At 38.1% G+C, this 18,118-nt stretch overlaps 1 protein-coding gene across 4 annotated transcripts; it reads left to right on the plus strand.

The window, feature by feature from the left end:
* The first annotated feature begins 2,286 nt into the window (after nt 1-2,286).
* Nucleotides 2,287-9,838, plus strand: LIG4 (DNA ligase 4). 4 transcript variants are annotated; one of them, XM_007196773.3, is made up of 3 exons: nt 4,667-4,756; nt 5,964-6,982; nt 7,520-9,838. In XM_007196773.3, exons 2-3 carry the CDS (start codon nt 5,995-5,997, stop codon nt 8,728-8,730), a joined length of 2,199 nt encoding a protein of 732 aa, XP_007196835.1. In that variant the 5' UTR covers nt 4,667-4,756; nt 5,964-5,994; the 3' UTR covers nt 8,731-9,838. The 4 variants fall into 4 exon arrangements, with proteins under 4 accessions (XP_057389108.1, XP_057389109.1, XP_007196835.1 ...); XM_057533125.1 differs by lacking the exon at nt 4,667-4,756 and adding an exon at nt 2,287-2,408 and having other exon boundaries at nt 5,964-9,836; XM_057533126.1 differs by lacking the exon at nt 4,667-4,756 and adding an exon at nt 2,724-2,817 and having other exon boundaries at nt 5,964-9,836.
* The last annotated feature ends 8,280 nt before the right edge of the window (nt 9,839-18,118 follow it).

Genomic DNA, 18,118 nt, shown 5'->3' on the forward strand with positions numbered 1-18,118 from the left:
ACCCCCCCGCGACGGCGGCCCGGACGGACAAGATACCGCGGGAACGGGCCGCCCGCACGCGCATGCTCGCGATGGGCCGGGTACCCAGCGGCGGGTTGACCCGCAGCCTCGCTTCCCTCCGATCACCGGGAGGCTTCTCGCCCCGCCTCCGAGGCCTCCGGGGTGAGAGCTCGGAGCCTGCCGGATCCGCCTGCAGGACGCATGTCTTGCCGAAGAAACGGTGTCTGCCCCAGTCGGTTGTTAGGGGTATAGGAGTGAGTTCCGGTACTTAAATCGCTTCCTTAACTTTGTTTCTCTTTTTGTCTTCTCCCAACCCAGGCCGCTCCTACCTTTGTCAGAGTGGACCGTCACGGGCGGATGCATGTTTTATGAGGCCCGAAACTTGTACCATTTAGACGGACCTTGTAAAGAAAAAGAATGGAACATTACCTTACTTTTCCAAATTTTACAGAAGCACAAGACCATGAAAACATTGCTAGGGCCCCTTCCAAGGCCTTGGAAGTGACCATACAAATGGGCCTCTGAAGCTGGAGCGTCATTACCTTCACTGACAACCGCCTTGCGCACCAAATTGTACTCAATTGTTTGTTTATAGATGTCTGACCCCACCCCCGTCATTCCTTATTCTCTGTACCCTGTGTTATATATACAGAGGATATGTAACAATTTTTTAAAGCTTGGAATCTGCTACTAACTTGAGAGCTCCAGGTCAGAGAGGCTCTTGATAATAATTCCTATTATTATCAGGAATTGTTATCAGGTGGTACATCATCTGATACGCACCACCCACCATGGTAGACCGACCACTTACAAAAATAAACTAATAATCAAAGCAACTCTAGACGATACTCAATGAAAAACTCTTGATTCTCTTTGAACCAAGCATCAGAAGGCTAAAATAACATGGTAACTTGGAGATGGGGATTTGAAACAACTTGGAGTTTGTCTGGTTTCCTTGTTCCCCTCTTATATCACTAACACAAAGTGCTATCTCCGACATTATACAAGCTCAGTAGATGTTGAACAGGGTACAAAAATGTACACAAAATGCCTTCGCAAAAGATGGGCACGTGGAGGGTCCTCTAACTTAACAGTATTGGGTGCTCCTCCAAAGTAAATTGATAATTAAGTTGACTAGTAGGTGGAAAAATTACCCACAAAACAGTACCATGTGACTTTATGACTCAAGTGGTTTTAGAAAAGTAGATAACATAGCTGATGTGACACATAATTGTTGTTGAGCTAGAAGGAGCCTTAAGTGTAGCTTTACTACAAACTAGTACTGTGGATTAAATGTGTGTCCGTTTGTAAAAAGAGGCTTTTGTACATTAGACAACTCCTAAGGGCACTTAAAATTCCAAAATGTATTCTCAGAGCTTGTTGTAGCAAAATTTCACTTTCATTTTAAAGCAATAATATTTTATGCTAAAATGAAGTAATTCTAAAAGTTGTTTCCTCCTACAGTTTATGAATAATTTCTCAGTTCTCCATGGTGGAAGAGGACAAACCATAGCAAGATACTGGTAGAAAGCCACAGCTCCTGGAACACAAGGATTCGGGTTGTTTTCATCTCTCAATCCTCTGTATGTAGCACAATTACAATATCATAGTAGGTGCTCAGTAGAGATTTGTGGAACAGTTTTATTTTGAATCCTTGAATAGAAACTAGGAGTCCGTTGTTGATTTCTGAGTATGCAACTGTTTGTATCTGTATTGTGAATTATGTATTATTTCTGTGTTAGGAGACAAGAGCTCACATCACAGTTGCACCATCGTGAAAAACAAATAGGAAAGAACTGCCTTAGACAATTTTGCAAAAGCATGTTTTTCCACCTAAATGAAACAGCAGACGATTTGGGAGGGAAGATGCCCTCTTCTCCCCTGGGTGCTTTCACAACCGCGGAAATGAGTGATGGTACCACTCTTTACACAGAGGGAGCAGAACTTTGACAGGCTGTCACTTGCTAAGAGTAGCCTAAGCAGAGAGGCTCAGGCTCCAAGTCCCAGTAAGGAGCCAGTGGACAAAGTATTTGGGGGTCTCCCTCAGCGACGAAATCCACTCTCGTGGGCCAACAGTTTGCAAAGAGCACCTGCTGCTGAGGCCAACGGGAGATGTGTTGGTGACCACACTGTAACCCCGGTTCCCTCGGGGCCTCTGCAGCCCAGCGAGGTGGGCGGTCCTCCCAGTGCCTCCGGAAAGGTACCGCGCCTGCGCACATCATCTTCCTGACGTCACAGCCTCTGGGCCCACAGGTGGCGACGGCGCTCGCGTACATCAGTCGCGTGAAGTCAGGACCGCTCCGTCCGCAGGAAGCGATTGCGCCTGCGCAGGGAGCAGCTGGCGGAACCGGCCTTCGGTGCTCCCGCTTCCGGTTTGGTGGTGGTGGCGGCGGCGGCAGCGGCTTCAGGTCAGGTTGGCGGTTTGTGTGGCGGCCCGGGAGGGGCCTCGGATTCCACGGAGGATCCAGAGGTGGAGTCTGGGCAGGCGGAGGCTGGGCAGGTGTGGCCGAACAGGAGGGGGCCGTGTCGCGTCTTCTTAGTCCAGGAAATGCTACAGTCTTAAGAGTTCAGGTTTCTTCTTCGTCCTTCGGTTCATCCTCCTCGGGTCCCCGGGTGAGGGGCACCGACACCCTGGCGACCCGCCGCGTTAGAAGCCCGGTCTCCGGTTCGGGGCTCTTGCTCTGGACCGCACCCCCTGGGACGTGGGGCGAGGGGACTGTAGTGTGCCCCGCCTTTGACTCTCAGGAGCCGTGTTGGCTGCTTGAATGGCCTGATTCCGGCGCCCGCCCCGCCAGCTGGGGACCCCTGGACTCAGAGGTAACGGTTTGCCCAGGGCCAGGGCTCCCCCGGCATCCGTTGATGAGGGTAGGGTGGACCGTCCAGTGATTTTGCAGGGAGGGAATATGCTTGTTTCTCTTCTTACACCTTGTCTTTCACTAACTTCTCGCCTCCCACAGCTTTCTGGCTTTTCCTCACCCCTAATTTCTTTCTCCTGAGGTTCTCCCAGAATATCACAAAGTGCTGTGGAAGGTGGGCTCCTGTCAACCCTTCTGTCTTGTCGAGGGTTGCACGAAGGAAACTTCACCTGTGCCATCCCTTTCTCTCCAGTAGAAGAGCGTTGAGTCATCTCCCATATTCACCGAATAAAACCTTGCTAGTGTGTCTTGTTGTATATAGGCAGCAGCTGAATGGATGATGGGTCATTATTGGACTGATTATTTGTATATATTCTCTTGAAAGCTTTGCTTATCCTTGTCAAAATGAATCGTCCCCCTCTCTTCTTATCCGCTTAGTATTTTGTAATATTCATGTGTTCAGTGTCTTTGGGGTCAACAAGCATTATAGTACTAAAATCGATTAGGGGCTTATTAAATAACAGGTACTGTGTTAAGCATCTTATGTGAATTCTCAGGCATCATCCTAATTTCTGCATAGTTATCAACCCCACTTAACACTTAAGGAAACTGAAACTTAGAGAAATTAAATAGTTGCCCCATATCACACAGCTATGAAATGTTAGACTCCACATTTAAACTCAGATTTATTGGACTCCAGAGCCTGAGCCCTAACCACAAACTTCTTTGTATTGCTTTTTCACAAATCAAAAACATCAGCTAAAATCCCCAGAATCCAGAAAATAAAATTAAAAGAGTATGTAAAAAGCAGTGGATATCCTAATATTTGATTTTTTTGTACAATTTTAATATGTAAAAATATTTGAAGTCTATTCATTTTATACTAATTTTGGAATCCTTGTTATCTATATAGCAGTTTTACGATGCATATATATTTACATCATTATGTGGATTTCAACATTAGTATAAAGTAATTTGAGTCTTTGCCTGAGACTTGTTCAGGGAAACTTTGACTTTGAGACTATAATAGAATCTACAGATTAATCAGAAACCCTATACCAATCTTGAATATTCAAAGTATTTCTTAACATACTTCGTTTGGTATATATTATATATGAATTGTAAACAGGGCATTATATACAGTCATGTGCTGGGTTGAGGGAGCATGTTTTGAGAGATGAGACAGCGAACAGACCTAACCAGGTGGTGCAGTCAGTTATTCAAATGAGACACAGCAAGGGGAAGCAGTTCCTGTATTCAGAGATAAAAGACCCAGGATTGTGGTCTCTCCTGGGTTTATCTCGGCCTAATGGACTCTGTAGAAATTGGATTTCCTTTGTCAGGAATTAGACTGAGAAGTGAGGTTTTTTTTCCCCATAGGCCCCCAAATGGATTTTGTTAACCTTCCCTAGAGCAGTCATAGCTGCTGGGTGTTTTTAACCAAACTACCCCACCACTTTGTGTGTGTGTGTGTGTGTGTGAGAGATCAGCTCCTGGCCTTCCCTAGTGTGCTTTTCCAGGAACTCAACTGTAGGTTTCAGTAATTCATTCAACAAACCAACCTACTATGCGCCAGGAGCTAGTGGCACAGATTACAACATGACTTCTAACCTCCAGAGACTGACAGTTTAGTAAACGTGGTATTGTAGTTAACCATGTGATTTCTCCTGCTAGATAGTGTAGCCTCGTGCTAATAATACTGTGTGCTTCTCTTTTGTTTGCTGGGGCCGGGAATTTCATGGACTCTGCACCACAAGAGACCTCCCCACTCCCTGGAAGCTGCTCAGACTCCCTGCCCTCTGGGCTACATGGGGATATGCCAGGAGGTACCTGAAACCACAAGATGAAACATGGCTGAAATTCCTAGAGTGCACATTTTACTTGAATCTTTTTTTGGAAAAGTTAGTATATTTTAGTGTTACATAGTTTAAACCATATTCTGATATCTTATAGATTCTAATAGAACTTGCATGATTATTTAAAACTTCAAAGAAATTTTATGCTTGTGGTGACCACCTTAGCAAATATTCTAGACCCTAGTCCAGGGTCTAGGGTCTAGAATAAGGCCCCTGTTATTTCCTCTCTGACTTTTAGGAGATATTTCAGTGAAAAGCTCTGTCTCATGACATTTTACTTTTGCTATATTTTTGTTAAAGCACTTAGCATTTTATAGTTGTTCCCATTACATCTCTTTTTCATTGCAAAATGTACTCCTAAGGCAGAAACATACTGTATTTGCCCATAGCACAATGCATGGCCCATATATAGTCAGCAAGTGGTTTTGGGATTACTGGCATGGGATTATCAGCCAAAAAAATGCACTAATGAATTTAAATTTATAAAACTGTAAGTAACTATGATAATAGAGTTAAGAGATAGGTAAAGTGAGAATTTCATGGGGAGGATATTTTGATTTGGGTTTTGAATGCTAGAGTGATTTGTCATAGCAGTGAAGAAGTGACAGTAAACATAGTCATAGGCTTTGTCTGGAAGAAGAGGGTACTTATTTGGGGGAAAGGACCCTATCTATGTAGAAGTTCAGTTCAGCCGAATTTCAATTCAGTGAGCTAGCAATTTGTTAAAAACATGATTTTAGGAAGTTTTCTTTTTACATATAATGGGTAAACAACAAGGTCCTACTGTATAGCACAGCAAACTATATTCAATATCCTGTGATAAACCATAATGGAAAAGAATATAAAAAAGAATATACATATGTATAACTGAATCACTTTGCAGCAGAAATTAACACAATATTGTAAATCAACTATACTTCAATAAAAAATAAAACAATAAAATGGGAAAATTGTTTGTAAATTGAAAAAAAAAAGTTTGTTTCTGGTGCTGTGTGGTGGTGGTCTGAAAGAAAAAGAGGAGAAATATAAGAAAAGACCTCAGGAGCCCAGAAGTGAAATGGGTTTGAAACAAAATAGTTGATTATCATTCAATGTAGAGGTTGAAAAGAGACATCATTTGTAACATTGGTCTGTTTTCATTTAACAAACATTATTAAACATTTGTTACGAACTGGGCACTTTCTGTAAGGTCTTTACATTAAAATTTAGTTGAATTTTATCTTTTACAGTTATTCTCTTTTTGCTTTATCAGATAAACCACCCAAAGATTCACCATCTCTTCCATGGCTGCCTCACAAACTTCACAGACTGTTGCATCTCACGTTCCTTTTGCAGATTTATGTTCAACTTTAGAACGAATACAGAAAAGTAAAGGACGTGCAGAAAAAATCAGACACTTCAAAGAATTTTTAGATTCTTGGAGAAAGTTTCATGATGCCCTTCATAAGAACCAAAAAGATGTCACAGATTCTTTTTATCCAGCCATGAGACTTATTCTTCCTCAGCTGGAAAGAGAGAGAATGGCCTATGGCATCAAAGAAACTATGCTTGCTAAGCTTTATATTGAATTGCTTAACTTACCTCGAGAAGGAAAAGATGCCCTCAAACTTCTAAACTACAGAACACCTACCGGAACTCGTGGAGATGCTGGAGACTTTGCAATGATTGCGTACTTTGTGTTGAAACCCAGATGTTTACAGAAGGGAAGTTTAACCATACAGCAGGTAAATGACATTTTAGACTCCATTGCCAACAATAATGCTGCCCAAAGGAAGGACCTAGTAAAGAAGAGTGTTCTTCAGCTTATAACTCAGAGTTCAGCACTTGAACAAAAGTGGCTGATACGGATGATTGTAAAGGACTTGAAGCTTGGTTTTAGTCAGCAAACTGTATTTTCTGTTTTTCATAATGATGCTGCTGAGTTGCATAATGTCACCACAGATCTGGAAAAGGTCTGTAGGCAACTGCATGATCCTTCAGTTGGGCTCAGTGACATTTCTATCACTTTATTCTCTGCCTTTAAACCCATGCTGGCCACTATAGCAGATATCGAGCGAATTGAGAAGGACATGAAACACCAGAGTTTCTACATCGAAACCAAGCTAGATGGTGAGCGTATGCAAATGCACAAGGATGGGGACGTGTATCGGTACTTCTCCCGCAATGGATATAACTATGAGGATCAGTTTGGTTCTTCCCCACAGGAAGGTTCCCTTACACCGTTCATCCATAATACATTCAAAACAGATGTTCAAAACTGCATCCTTGATGGTGAGATGATGGCCTATAACCCTAATACACAAACTTTTATGCAAAAGGGGAATAAGTTTGATATTAAAAGAATGGTAGAAGATTCTGATCTGCAAACTTGTTACTGTGTTTTTGATGTATTGATGGTTAATGATAAAAAGCTAGGGCAGGAGACACTGAGAAAGAGGTATGAAATTCTTAATAGTGTTTTTATGCCAATACCAGGTAGAATAGAAATAGTGCAAAAAACACAAGCTCATACTAAGAAAGAAGTAATTGATGCTTTGAATGAAGCAATAGATAAAAGAGAAGAGGGGATCATGATAAAACATCCTCTGTCCATTTACAAGCCAGATAAAAGAGGTGAAGGATGGTTAAAAATTAAACCAGAGTATGTAAATGGACTGATGGATGAACTGGACATCTTAATTGTGGGGGGCTACTGGGGGAAAGGTTCCCGGGGTGGAATGATGTCTCATTTTTTGTGTGCGGTGTCAGAGAAACCCCCTTCTGGTGAAAAACCATCAGTGTTTCATACTCTCTGTCGTGTTGGCTCAGGTTACACCATGAAAGAACTGTATGACCTGGGTTTGAAGTTGGCCAAACACTGGAAGCCTTTTCATAGGAAAGCTCCACCAAGTTGCATTTTATGTGGAACAGAGAAGCCAGAGGTCTACATCGAACCTTGGAATTCGGTCATTGTTCAGGTTAAGGCCACAGAGATCGTCCCCAGTGATATGTATAAAACTGGCTGCACGTTGCGTTTTCCACGAATTGAGAAGATAAGAGAAGACAAAGAATGGCATGAATGTACATCTCTGGAGGACTTAGAACAACTTCGAGGGAAAGCCTCCGGAAAGCTTGCGTCTAAACACCTTTATGTGGGTGATGATGATGAACCACAAGAAAAAAAGCGGAAAGCTGCCCCAAAGATGAAGAAAGTTATTGGAATTATTGAGCACCTAAAAGCACCCAACCTTTCTAACGTAAACAAAGTTTCTAATATATTTGAAGATGTGGAGTTTTGTGTCATGAGTGGAACAAACAGCCATCCAAAGCCGGATCTGGAGAACAGAATCGCAGAATTTGGTGGTTACATAGTCCAAAATCCAGGCCCAGACACATACTGTGTGATTGCAGGGTCTGAGAACATTCGAGTGAAAAACATCATCTCTTCTGATAAACACGATGTTGTCAAGCCGGAGTGGCTGCTAGAGTGTTTAGAGACCAAAAGTTGTGTGCCGTGGCAGCCTCGCTTCATGATCCACATGTGCCCGTCAACAAAACAGCACTTCGCCCGGGAATACGACTGCTACGGGGATAGTTACTTTGTCGATACAGATTTGAACCAACTGAAGGAAGTGTTCTCGGGAATTAAAAATGCTGGTGAACAGACTCCTAGGGAAATGGGTCCTGTGATTGCCGATTTGGAACACCGGTATTCCTGGGACAACACTCCTCTTAGCATGTTTCGACACCACACCATTTATTTGGACTTGTATACTGTTATTAATGACTTAAATACTAAAATCGAGGGGGCAAGATTAGCTATCACAGCCCTGGAGCTTCAATTTCATGGAGCAAAAGTAGTTTCCTGCTTAGCTGAGGGAGTGTCTCATGTCATCATTGGGGAGGATCAGAGTCGGGTTGCAGACTTTAAAGCTTTTCGAAGAACTCTTAAGAGAAAGTTTAAAATCCTACAAGAACGTTGGGTAACTGAATCAATAGACAAGAGTGAACTACAGGAGGAAAATCAATATTTGGTTTGAAGCTAGCTTTCCTAGTGAGGGAAGCCTCTGATCTGGCTGACGCATTAAACTACATTTTATTTTAATCTCTTAAAATCTATGCTTAAACAGTATTATTAGATATAGAAACACAGTAATCATAACTTTTGATATAGAAAAGACACCCAATGTCCCAATGTCAAGAAAGAAAATTTTTTAACAGTGTAGTATTTGATTATTTTTATAACCAAGATGAAATAAAATGTTTAATGTTACAGTCTCCTTATAGAAATCTAGAATTTTGACTCAGATATTAATAAAATAGATTTAGAAGCTTTTAGAGTCATTAAAAACAGTGACCTAAAGAGGATTTTCTGAAGTCAAATAAAAATTTTAATAATAGTTTTTGTCTAATAAAAGCATTGCAAGAAAAAAATCAGAATTGTTACAATTGGACTTGTAAATATATGTCTTTTTAAGTTGAAGGCTAAAATTCCTCTTTTAAATGTGAACAAATTTATTTTTTAAGGTTAAGTCAAGCTCATGAATACATACCTTGTTAATGATGTCATTAGCTAAATCAGGGGAAGTTGAATGAGATTTAACAGTCTAAAATCTTAAAGTTAGATCAGTTTGATTTTTAAAATCTCTTGCAATTTTAAAAGTACTTGGCCCGCACTTAATGTTTTTTCTAAAATAGAGCATGTTTTAAAGAAAATACTTTTATGTGAATTTGTACTTCAGTATAAATAGTATTCACAAAGAGTGATTTTCTTTAGTATAACCCATTGAATGTGTCAGAATGGCATGTATGTTATAACTTTCTTTACAGAGAAGTACATTGCTTTGACTTTTTAAAGTGACTTATTTACCCTTAGGTTATGTAAAGTTTGTATAGTATGTGTAAGTATTTATATATATATTATGTCTGTATTTATGTACCAAATATATAAATACCAAAATATACCAAATTTTGGAATGCAGCCTGTACATTTTGAAAAATATGTTTTTATGACATCAATTAAATACTTGGAATTTGGTACCTGAGAAACTGTGTGTAGATTATTTGTAAGTAGTTAAAAATTTTATCGAACCCATGGAACAAATGTATGTTATTTTGTTATATTTCTTAATTTAAATAAAATATTTAATGTACTATTAAAATAATTTCTTATCTTTATTTTCAAACAATTCATAATAGTTATTTCAGTCAAATAGACATTACGGTATTAATATAATTTTTGACTGATTCAAGTCAGTTCCTATTTCAGGTCCTTTGAATTTCATATTACTGAATGAGCTTCATTAAAATATTTAAACTTGTATATTTTTATATAATGTCTATTGAGAAAAATTACAAAATACAAGTATGTGTAGTGAGAAGAAAAGTACATAATTTTACCACCAAAGATAATACCTATTTTAGGTTACTGATGGTAAGGAAAGCACAAAATGCATATTTACAGTGTAACAAATAAGTATAAAATAAGCTATAATGCTTTCTATGAGTAGCTTTTCTCACCTAATAAATTGTGAGAATATTTACAGGTCACTAAACTATATCTACATCATTTTTAATTGCCACACAATATTCCATTGACTGGTTTGTAATGTATCCAGCTGGCCCTTATTGCCTGGCTTTTAGTGTATGTCACTAAGTCACCTTCACTTCTTTACTGAGCTTTGTAATCAATTGTTTACATTTGTAGAAATGGAATTGCTGATTCATAGTTACGTATTTTCCAGTGACTTGAGACACATTGCAAAATTCTGGCAAGAATGCCTTTCTAGATTTTCTTGGAGAGTTCAGTTTCTTAGTACTAGACCTGTTCTCTCTCCTTTCAATCCATAGGTGTTCTCATCCTGCCCAGTGGCTTTAAATATGCTAATAACACCCACTTTTTTTAGCCCTGATTTCTTTGCTTAACTCTAGTTCACATATCTCACCGTTTACATAACATCTCCACATGAAGTCACATGGGCCTCTCAAACATAATGTGTCCAACCATAACTTATTTTTTTAATCATAGAAAAAATTTTAAATGCAACCAGGAGGATAGCATAATGAACCTGCATGCACATCACCCATTCTCAACAATTATCAATGATCAATCTTTTTTTTCATATTTATAGACCTCTGAATTATTTTGAAGTCATCTTAGATCACATGATTTCATCTAAAGATATTTTATAGTAGAATTCCTGACTTCTCAAACATCTTTTTTTTTTAATTTTTATTTTCTATTGGAATACTGTGGGTTAACAATGTTGTGTTAGTTTCAGGTGTACAGCAAAGTGATTCAGTTAAACACATGCATGTATCCTTTTTCAAATTCTTTTCCCATTTAGGAAAATGTGTCTGAGTTTCCTTTTGCATAAAATAGGGTAATAGTGGTAACTGGTTTATCCAGTGGTTGTAAGGACCCTGTGTGTGTGTGTGCGCACACACACATGTGCATACGTATTATGACTATGTTTAGAACACTATCTTATCAGTTATTATTTTTGTACATAATGTGAGAAGGAAAAATAATAGGCGCAGAGGTTCTGTGATACATGGTAATAATAGAATGTGAATTGGAGAAAAGAACTGTGTTTGTAAGGGAAAACCCTGTAATGGGCATTACCAAACTTTTCTGGCCCTTTCTCCTACGAAGTGGTTCACAGCTGGGGAAGATTTTTGCCCTTCTGGGGTTTGGTAACATCTGGAGACTTTTTGATTGTCAAGACGGGGGGGTGAGGTGTGACTGGCATCTAGTGGGCAGAGGCCAAGTATGCCGTTAAATATCCTACTGCGAACAGAAAAGCTCCCCACAAGTAACGATCCAGACCAAAATGTCAATAATGGTGAGGTTGACAAAGATTCACCTGAAATGTAACAAAAGAAGACCTTATATTACTTACGAGTAACTCCAAAAGACCGTGCATAATCACAGCTTTATTGCGAGCCAGTTTTTCATTCATAAAACGAAAGCTAATCCCCGCTTCTTCCTTTAAAAGGGTTAGTAAGTGGGTTAATTAGTGTTTGCAAAGTCCTTTGAAGATGTAAAATCGTATGTAAATGCTACATATTATTAATTACCATTCTGGAAGACCGTGCTGTGATCATCCTTGTTCATGACCACAGCCAAGCCTCAAAGGCCTAAGAGGCACTGCGTGATTTTTGATAAGCTGGAACGTTTATACTGAGAAAGATGGGCATCAGGACCTAAGCCAGTTTTCAATGGCTGGGATATGACTGTGTATAACTTGGCTCATTAAAACTAAGAAAACTATAGGTTTTGCTTTGGGATATGTCTGCTAAACAGGAGTCAGTTTCTTCCAATTTCACAGCACTGTATGCGGGGGGGTGGGGGAGGGGAGTAGCAAGAATCCATAATACAATTTTAATTATTATAAAGAAACAATTTATAGAAAAATTCTACTATTTATAAACTGGTTTTCTCTGGCCTGGGAGTCACTGTGTAATTCGGACTGGGTCTGATAAAATGAAGACAATAAAATGAACTGCAAAAATCTAAAGAAACCAAGAAACTGAGTATAATACAGTATGGTTTTTTTCTCTAGGTATGAAGTGTAAATCATGTCCCATAAATATAATTTTATCCTTTGACAGTATAAATGTCTTTAAATTTCAAGATGGCTCTTGATTTTACCTAGGGTGACCATTTTCCTTTTAGGAGGTAGAATCTAACCTCTAGATTTAAATAACAATGTTATCTTTAACTCAGCTTCAATCTGGATAAAGTATCTGTAGTGACATACTGGGGTAAATAATTCTGAGCTGTGAGATTTGGCTTTGCCAAATTCTGATGGACGCATATATGAACTTCAGTGTTTAATAAAGGTGACGTTTCATGTCAATGAGGGAAAACATGGATTATTTAATAAAGAGTTTGGAGGCAACTGTGTAATCATCTAGAAAACAAACCTTCTCTTATTGCTTAAATATATCTCAGATAAAGCAGATATTTAAAGTAAGAAAACAAAGCCACACAAATAATACAAATTTAGGAGAAGGGTATTTTAAGTATTGAAAACAAAAATGAAAATAGAAGCCAGAGAGGAAAAGATTGCTAAATTTAATTTATATGATTGATAAAAATACTCTACAGTGAATGCCATAAGTCAAAGGAGGTGACACAGGAAAAATATTTGTACCAAAATAGCAGGAAAATGACTTTTTTCTCTATTATATGAAGAGCTCCCATAAGAAAGGCTATCAACTAGATAATAAAAAAAAAAATACAACTACATGTAAAACTGTTCAAAAATATAAAAAGATACAAAGATATGTCAAAGAAAACACTTGGCTATTAAACTTATAAAAAGATATCCTCCTCATCCATAACAAAGACAAACTAAAGTTGTATTTTTCTTTTTGCTATCAAATTTACAAACCAAAACTTTGATAATAATTTGTGTTGATAAGAATGTGAGAAAAAAAAGATATCCTCATGCTTTTTTGATGCAAATATTTATATCATGTATATACTGATTATCTGTAGGGGGAAATGGCAACATCTATCAAAATTTTAAATGTATTTATACTCTAGCCAACTTAATGAATTTTCAGGGATTTATCTTTCAGAAGTTGTTACACACATACAAAAACATACATTTACAAGCATAGCATAGTTACAGCGAAATTACCCTCTAATGAAGGAGAGGAATTAAAATAAATGTAACAGACGTTTGGTTAAATAAATGATGGTATATCAGCCCATGATAACATAAAACTATTTTTAAAAAAACAAAGATACTTCCCTACTGTATTTACCAGTAGGGAAGTATCTTTGAGATACATTAAGCAGAATAAAAAAAGAAATCTGCAGGACACAGTGGAGATTCTTTTACCATTCTTTTTTTTTTTTTAAACATCTTTCTTGGAGTATAATTGCTTTACAATGGTGTGTTAGTTTCTGCTGTATAACAAAGTGAATCAGCTATACATATACATATATCCCCATATCTCCTCCCTCTTGTGTCTCCCTCCCACCCTCCCTATCCCACCCCTCTAGGTGGTCATAAAGCACCAAGCTGATCTCCCTGTGCTATGTGGCTGCTTCCCACTAGCTATCTATTTTACATTTGGTAGTGTATATATGTCCATGCCACTCTCTCACTTCATCCCAGCTTACCCTTCCCCCTCCCCCATGTCCTCAAGTCCATTCTCTATGTCTGCGTCTTTATTCCTGTCCTGCCCTTATGTTCTTCAGAACCATTTATTTATTTATTTTTAGATTCCATATATATGTGTTAGATACGATATTTGTTTTTCTCTTTCTGACTTCCTTCACTCTGTATGACAGACTCTAGGTCCATCCACCTCACTAGATATAACTCAATTTCATTTCTTTTTATGGCTGAGTAATATTCCATTGTATATATGTGCCACATCTTCTTTATCCATTCATCTGTCGATGGACACAGGTTGCTTCCATGTCCTGGCTATTGTACATAGTGCTGCAACGAACATTGTGGTACATGACTCTTTTTGAATTATGGTTTTCTCAGGGTATATGCCCAGTAGTGGGATTGCTGGGTCATATGGTAGTTCTATTTTTAGTTTTTTCAGGAACCTCCATACTGTTCTCCATAGTGGCTGTATCAATTTACATTCCCACCACAAGTGCAAGAGGGTTCCCTTTTCTCCACACCCTCTCCAGCATTTATTGTTTGTAGATTTTTTGATGATGGCTATTCTGACTGGTGTGAGGTGATACCTCATTGTAGTTCTGATTTGCATTTCTCTAATGATTAGTGATGTTGAGAATCCTTTCATGTGTTTGTTGGCAATCTATATATCTTCTTTGGAGAAATGTCTGTTTAGGTCTTCTGCCCATTTTTGGATTAGGTTTTTTGTTTTTTCATATTGAGCTGCATGAGCTGCTTGTAAATTTTGGAGATTAATCCTTTGTCAGTTGCCTCATTTGCAAGTATTTTCTCCCATTCTGAGGGTTGTCTTTTCGTCTTGTTTATGGTTTCCTTTGCTGTGCAAAAGCTTTGAAGTTTCATTAGGTCCCATTTGTTTATTTTTGTTTTTATTTCCATTTCTCTAGGAGGTGGGTCAAAAAGGATCTTGCTATGATTTATGTCATAGAGTGTTCTGCCTATGCTTTCCTCTAAGAGTTTTATAGTGTCTGGCCTTACATTTAGGTCTTTCATCCATTTTGAGTTTATTTTTGTGTATGGTGTTAGGGAGTGTTCTGATTTCATCCTTTTACGTGTAACTGTCCAGTTTTCCCAGCACCACTTATTGAAGAGGCTTTTTCTCCATTGTATATTCTCGCCTCCTTTATCAAAGATAAGGTGACCATATGTGCGTGGGTTTATCTCTGGTATTTCTATCCTGTTCCATTGATCTATATTTCTGTTTTTATGCCAGTACCATACTGTCTTGATTGCTGTAGCTTTGTAGTATAGTCTGAAGTCAGGGAGCCTGATTCCTCCAGCTCCGTTTTTCTTTCTCAAGATTGCTTTCGTTATTCGGGGTCTTTTGTGTTTGCATATAAATTGTGAAATTTTTTGTTTTAGTTCTGTGAAAAATGCCATTGGTAGTTTGAAAGGGATTGCATTGAATCTGTAGGTGGCTTTGGGTAGTATAGACATTTTCACAATGTTGATTCTTCCAATCCAAGAACATGGTATATCTCTCCATCTGTTTGTATCGTCTTTAATTTCTTTCATCAGTGTCTTACAGTTTTCTGCATACAGGTCTTTTGTCTCCTTAGGTGGGTTTATTTCTAGGTATTTTATTCTTTTTGTTGCAATGGTAAGTGGGAGTGTTTCCTTAATTTCTCTTTCAGATTTTTCATCATTAGTGTATAGGAATGTAACAGATTTCTGTGCATTAATTTTGTATCCTGCTACTTTATCAAATTCATTGATTAGCTCTAGTAGTTTTCTGGTAGCATCTTTAGGATTCTCTCTATATATTATCATGTCATCTGCAAACAGTGACAGCTTTACTTCTTCTTTTCCAATTTGGATTCCTTTTATTTCTTTTTCTTCTCTGATTGCTGTGGCCATTCATTATTTTTTTAAGAGTGATATATACTAGTATGCCTATATGTGCTATCACATCTCTTCAAGATTGCACAGGAATTGTCACAGTGTCTCCTCTGGCAAAGGAACGTGAGGGTCTAAACTTTGTAGTATGTATATATTATCTATTGAAAACAAGGAAGGACCAATGAATGAAATACCCGTTCATACTAATATCTATAATTACCATAGTCCTTAGCATTTTCCAATACTCACACCATGACTCTGTTCAGGAATGTAGGGAATATTATTGCCTTGCCTTGTGACAACGTCATAAGCATCTTTCTGGTAAGAAAACAAACATTATTTTTATATTGATTTGGTATTGAAAAACTATATCATATTTTTGGTTATTAGACACATAGAAATAAAATATTTTAAAATAAAAATGTTTTCGTTTATTGAAAAAATGCACACGAATGATACCAGTTTAATCATGGAGAAACATTGTTGGAGTTAAGGATGTTATTTCATTGAAACAGCCTAGATGAAGAAGCCTTGACTATTTCCTTGACACATTTTTATAAAGGTTAAATTTACCTAGCATTTATGTTTGGCATGATAGCCAAGCTAAATTCAAACTATACCTTGTGTTTGTTTTTCAAGAGTAAGTGCTAATTCTAAGAGCCTTGTCTAATTACAACAGAGACCCACTGTTTTCTTTCCTTGTTTTATTGCACTGACAATGAGCACCCTTGGATATTGGTCCTTGTATTGTAAATACAGATAAAAAGATAAGATCTGACTTGTTCATAATGGATACTCTGTAATTTCAGATGATGAGATGGAAAATTAAAGGGCACAGTAAACGCCAAATGGATTTATTCTCCACTCAGCAGTGTTGTTTTCTCTGACCAACATCACCAGATGAAATGCTTGGAGAAGATACAGTTTTCTCCTCCAAAAGGTAGCTCAAAATGGCTGTTCCCCAGAGTTTCCTGGTTTTCCTTCAATGTAAACTTATTAATTGAAGGAGTTTCCCCTTTTGTGTTGGAAATCCTCATGTAAAATCAGCTTACACTTTTTTCAGTAGAGAAATCTGGTGATGTATTTCTTATACTATTGTCTCCGAAGAATAAGTTCATTAGAAGATAATCAGCAAAATACTTTTTCAGACAGTCTGTTAACAGCCAGGCTCAAACGCCAGCCTTGGTAGGAGCAGCTGACAGACTCATGATTCACTGAACAGGACAATAAATTTCAACCTTATTTGATTTTGTTATTAGTGTAAATGAGATCACTGTAGGAGCAGTTACTAATTATCAGTTACCATCAAATACCTGATGGGAGAGGTAGGCATGATATGCATAATTTTAACCATACTCATTTATTTGAACATAGTGAGAATGAGGAAGTTACATTTTTCATGATCTAATTCTTGGCTAGCATCACTCTTCAATATGAAATTCCATATATATGGAGAGACGTATGTGCAAGGATGCTTATCACAATACTATCAGTAATAGAAAAATTTGGGAAGGATCTAAATGGGTAAGTAAAATAAAGTACTTCATATAATGATATGATAGACAGACATTAAATTATTGAGGAAGATTTCATAGCATGCAATGTGTACAAAATGATATAAACAGTATGCAATTAAAAATACTTAATTGCATAGAAAAAAATATAACCTGTGGATCATATATCAAAATATGAACACCAATTATATGTAAATGCGGTAATTACGAGTACTTCCTTTTCTTTGTGTTTTCCTAAATTTTTTAGTACTTTTGCACTGAGGGAAAAGTTCCAGGGAAATGAAATTGTTATGAACTTTAAAAAAATGAGGGCTTCCCTGGTGGCGCAGTGGTTGAGAATCTGCCTGCCAATGCAGGGGACACGGGTTCGAGCCCTGGTCTGGGAAGATCCCACATGCCACGGAGCAACTAAGCCCGTGAGCCACAACTACTGAGCCTGCGCGTCTGGAGCCTGTGCTCCACAACAAGAAAGGCCGCGATAGTGAGAGGCCCGCGCACCGCGATGAAGAGTGGCCCCCACTTGCCGCAACTAGAGAAAGCCCTCGCACAGAAACGAAGGCCCAACACAGCCAAAAATAAATAAATAAATAAATAAGTAAATAAAGGAGTTCCTTTAAAAAAAAAAAAATGAGACACTGAACACTGAAATCAGAAATCTTATTTTTCTCTCCTGGTAGAATTCATAAGATATGTCCTTTTTTTTTTTTCTTTTGGCTGATTTAATTTTTCTGATTCCTTTATTATTTCACAAGTTTTTTACTAATGGGAAAGCAGGAGTTATATTTTATTCTAATTGTAAGTTGTTAGGTATAATCTGGTTCTAATCCATTGGTGGTGTTGCCGATACCAAATAGGGCCTGTAGTATCACAGACCCTCGCTCCAGTCCTTCTGCTAATGTGGA

Source organism: Balaenoptera acutorostrata, chromosome 18 (genome assembly GCF_949987535.1).
Source record: "Balaenoptera acutorostrata chromosome 18, mBalAcu1.1, whole genome shotgun sequence".
Lineage (NCBI taxonomy): Eukaryota > Metazoa > Chordata > Mammalia > Artiodactyla > Balaenopteridae > Balaenoptera > Balaenoptera acutorostrata.

Coding starts and splice junctions, on each gene's coding strand:
- LIG4 (XM_057533125.1), top strand. CDS start 5,995: ATGGCTGCCTCACAAACTTCACAGACTGTTGCATCTCACGTTCCTTTT.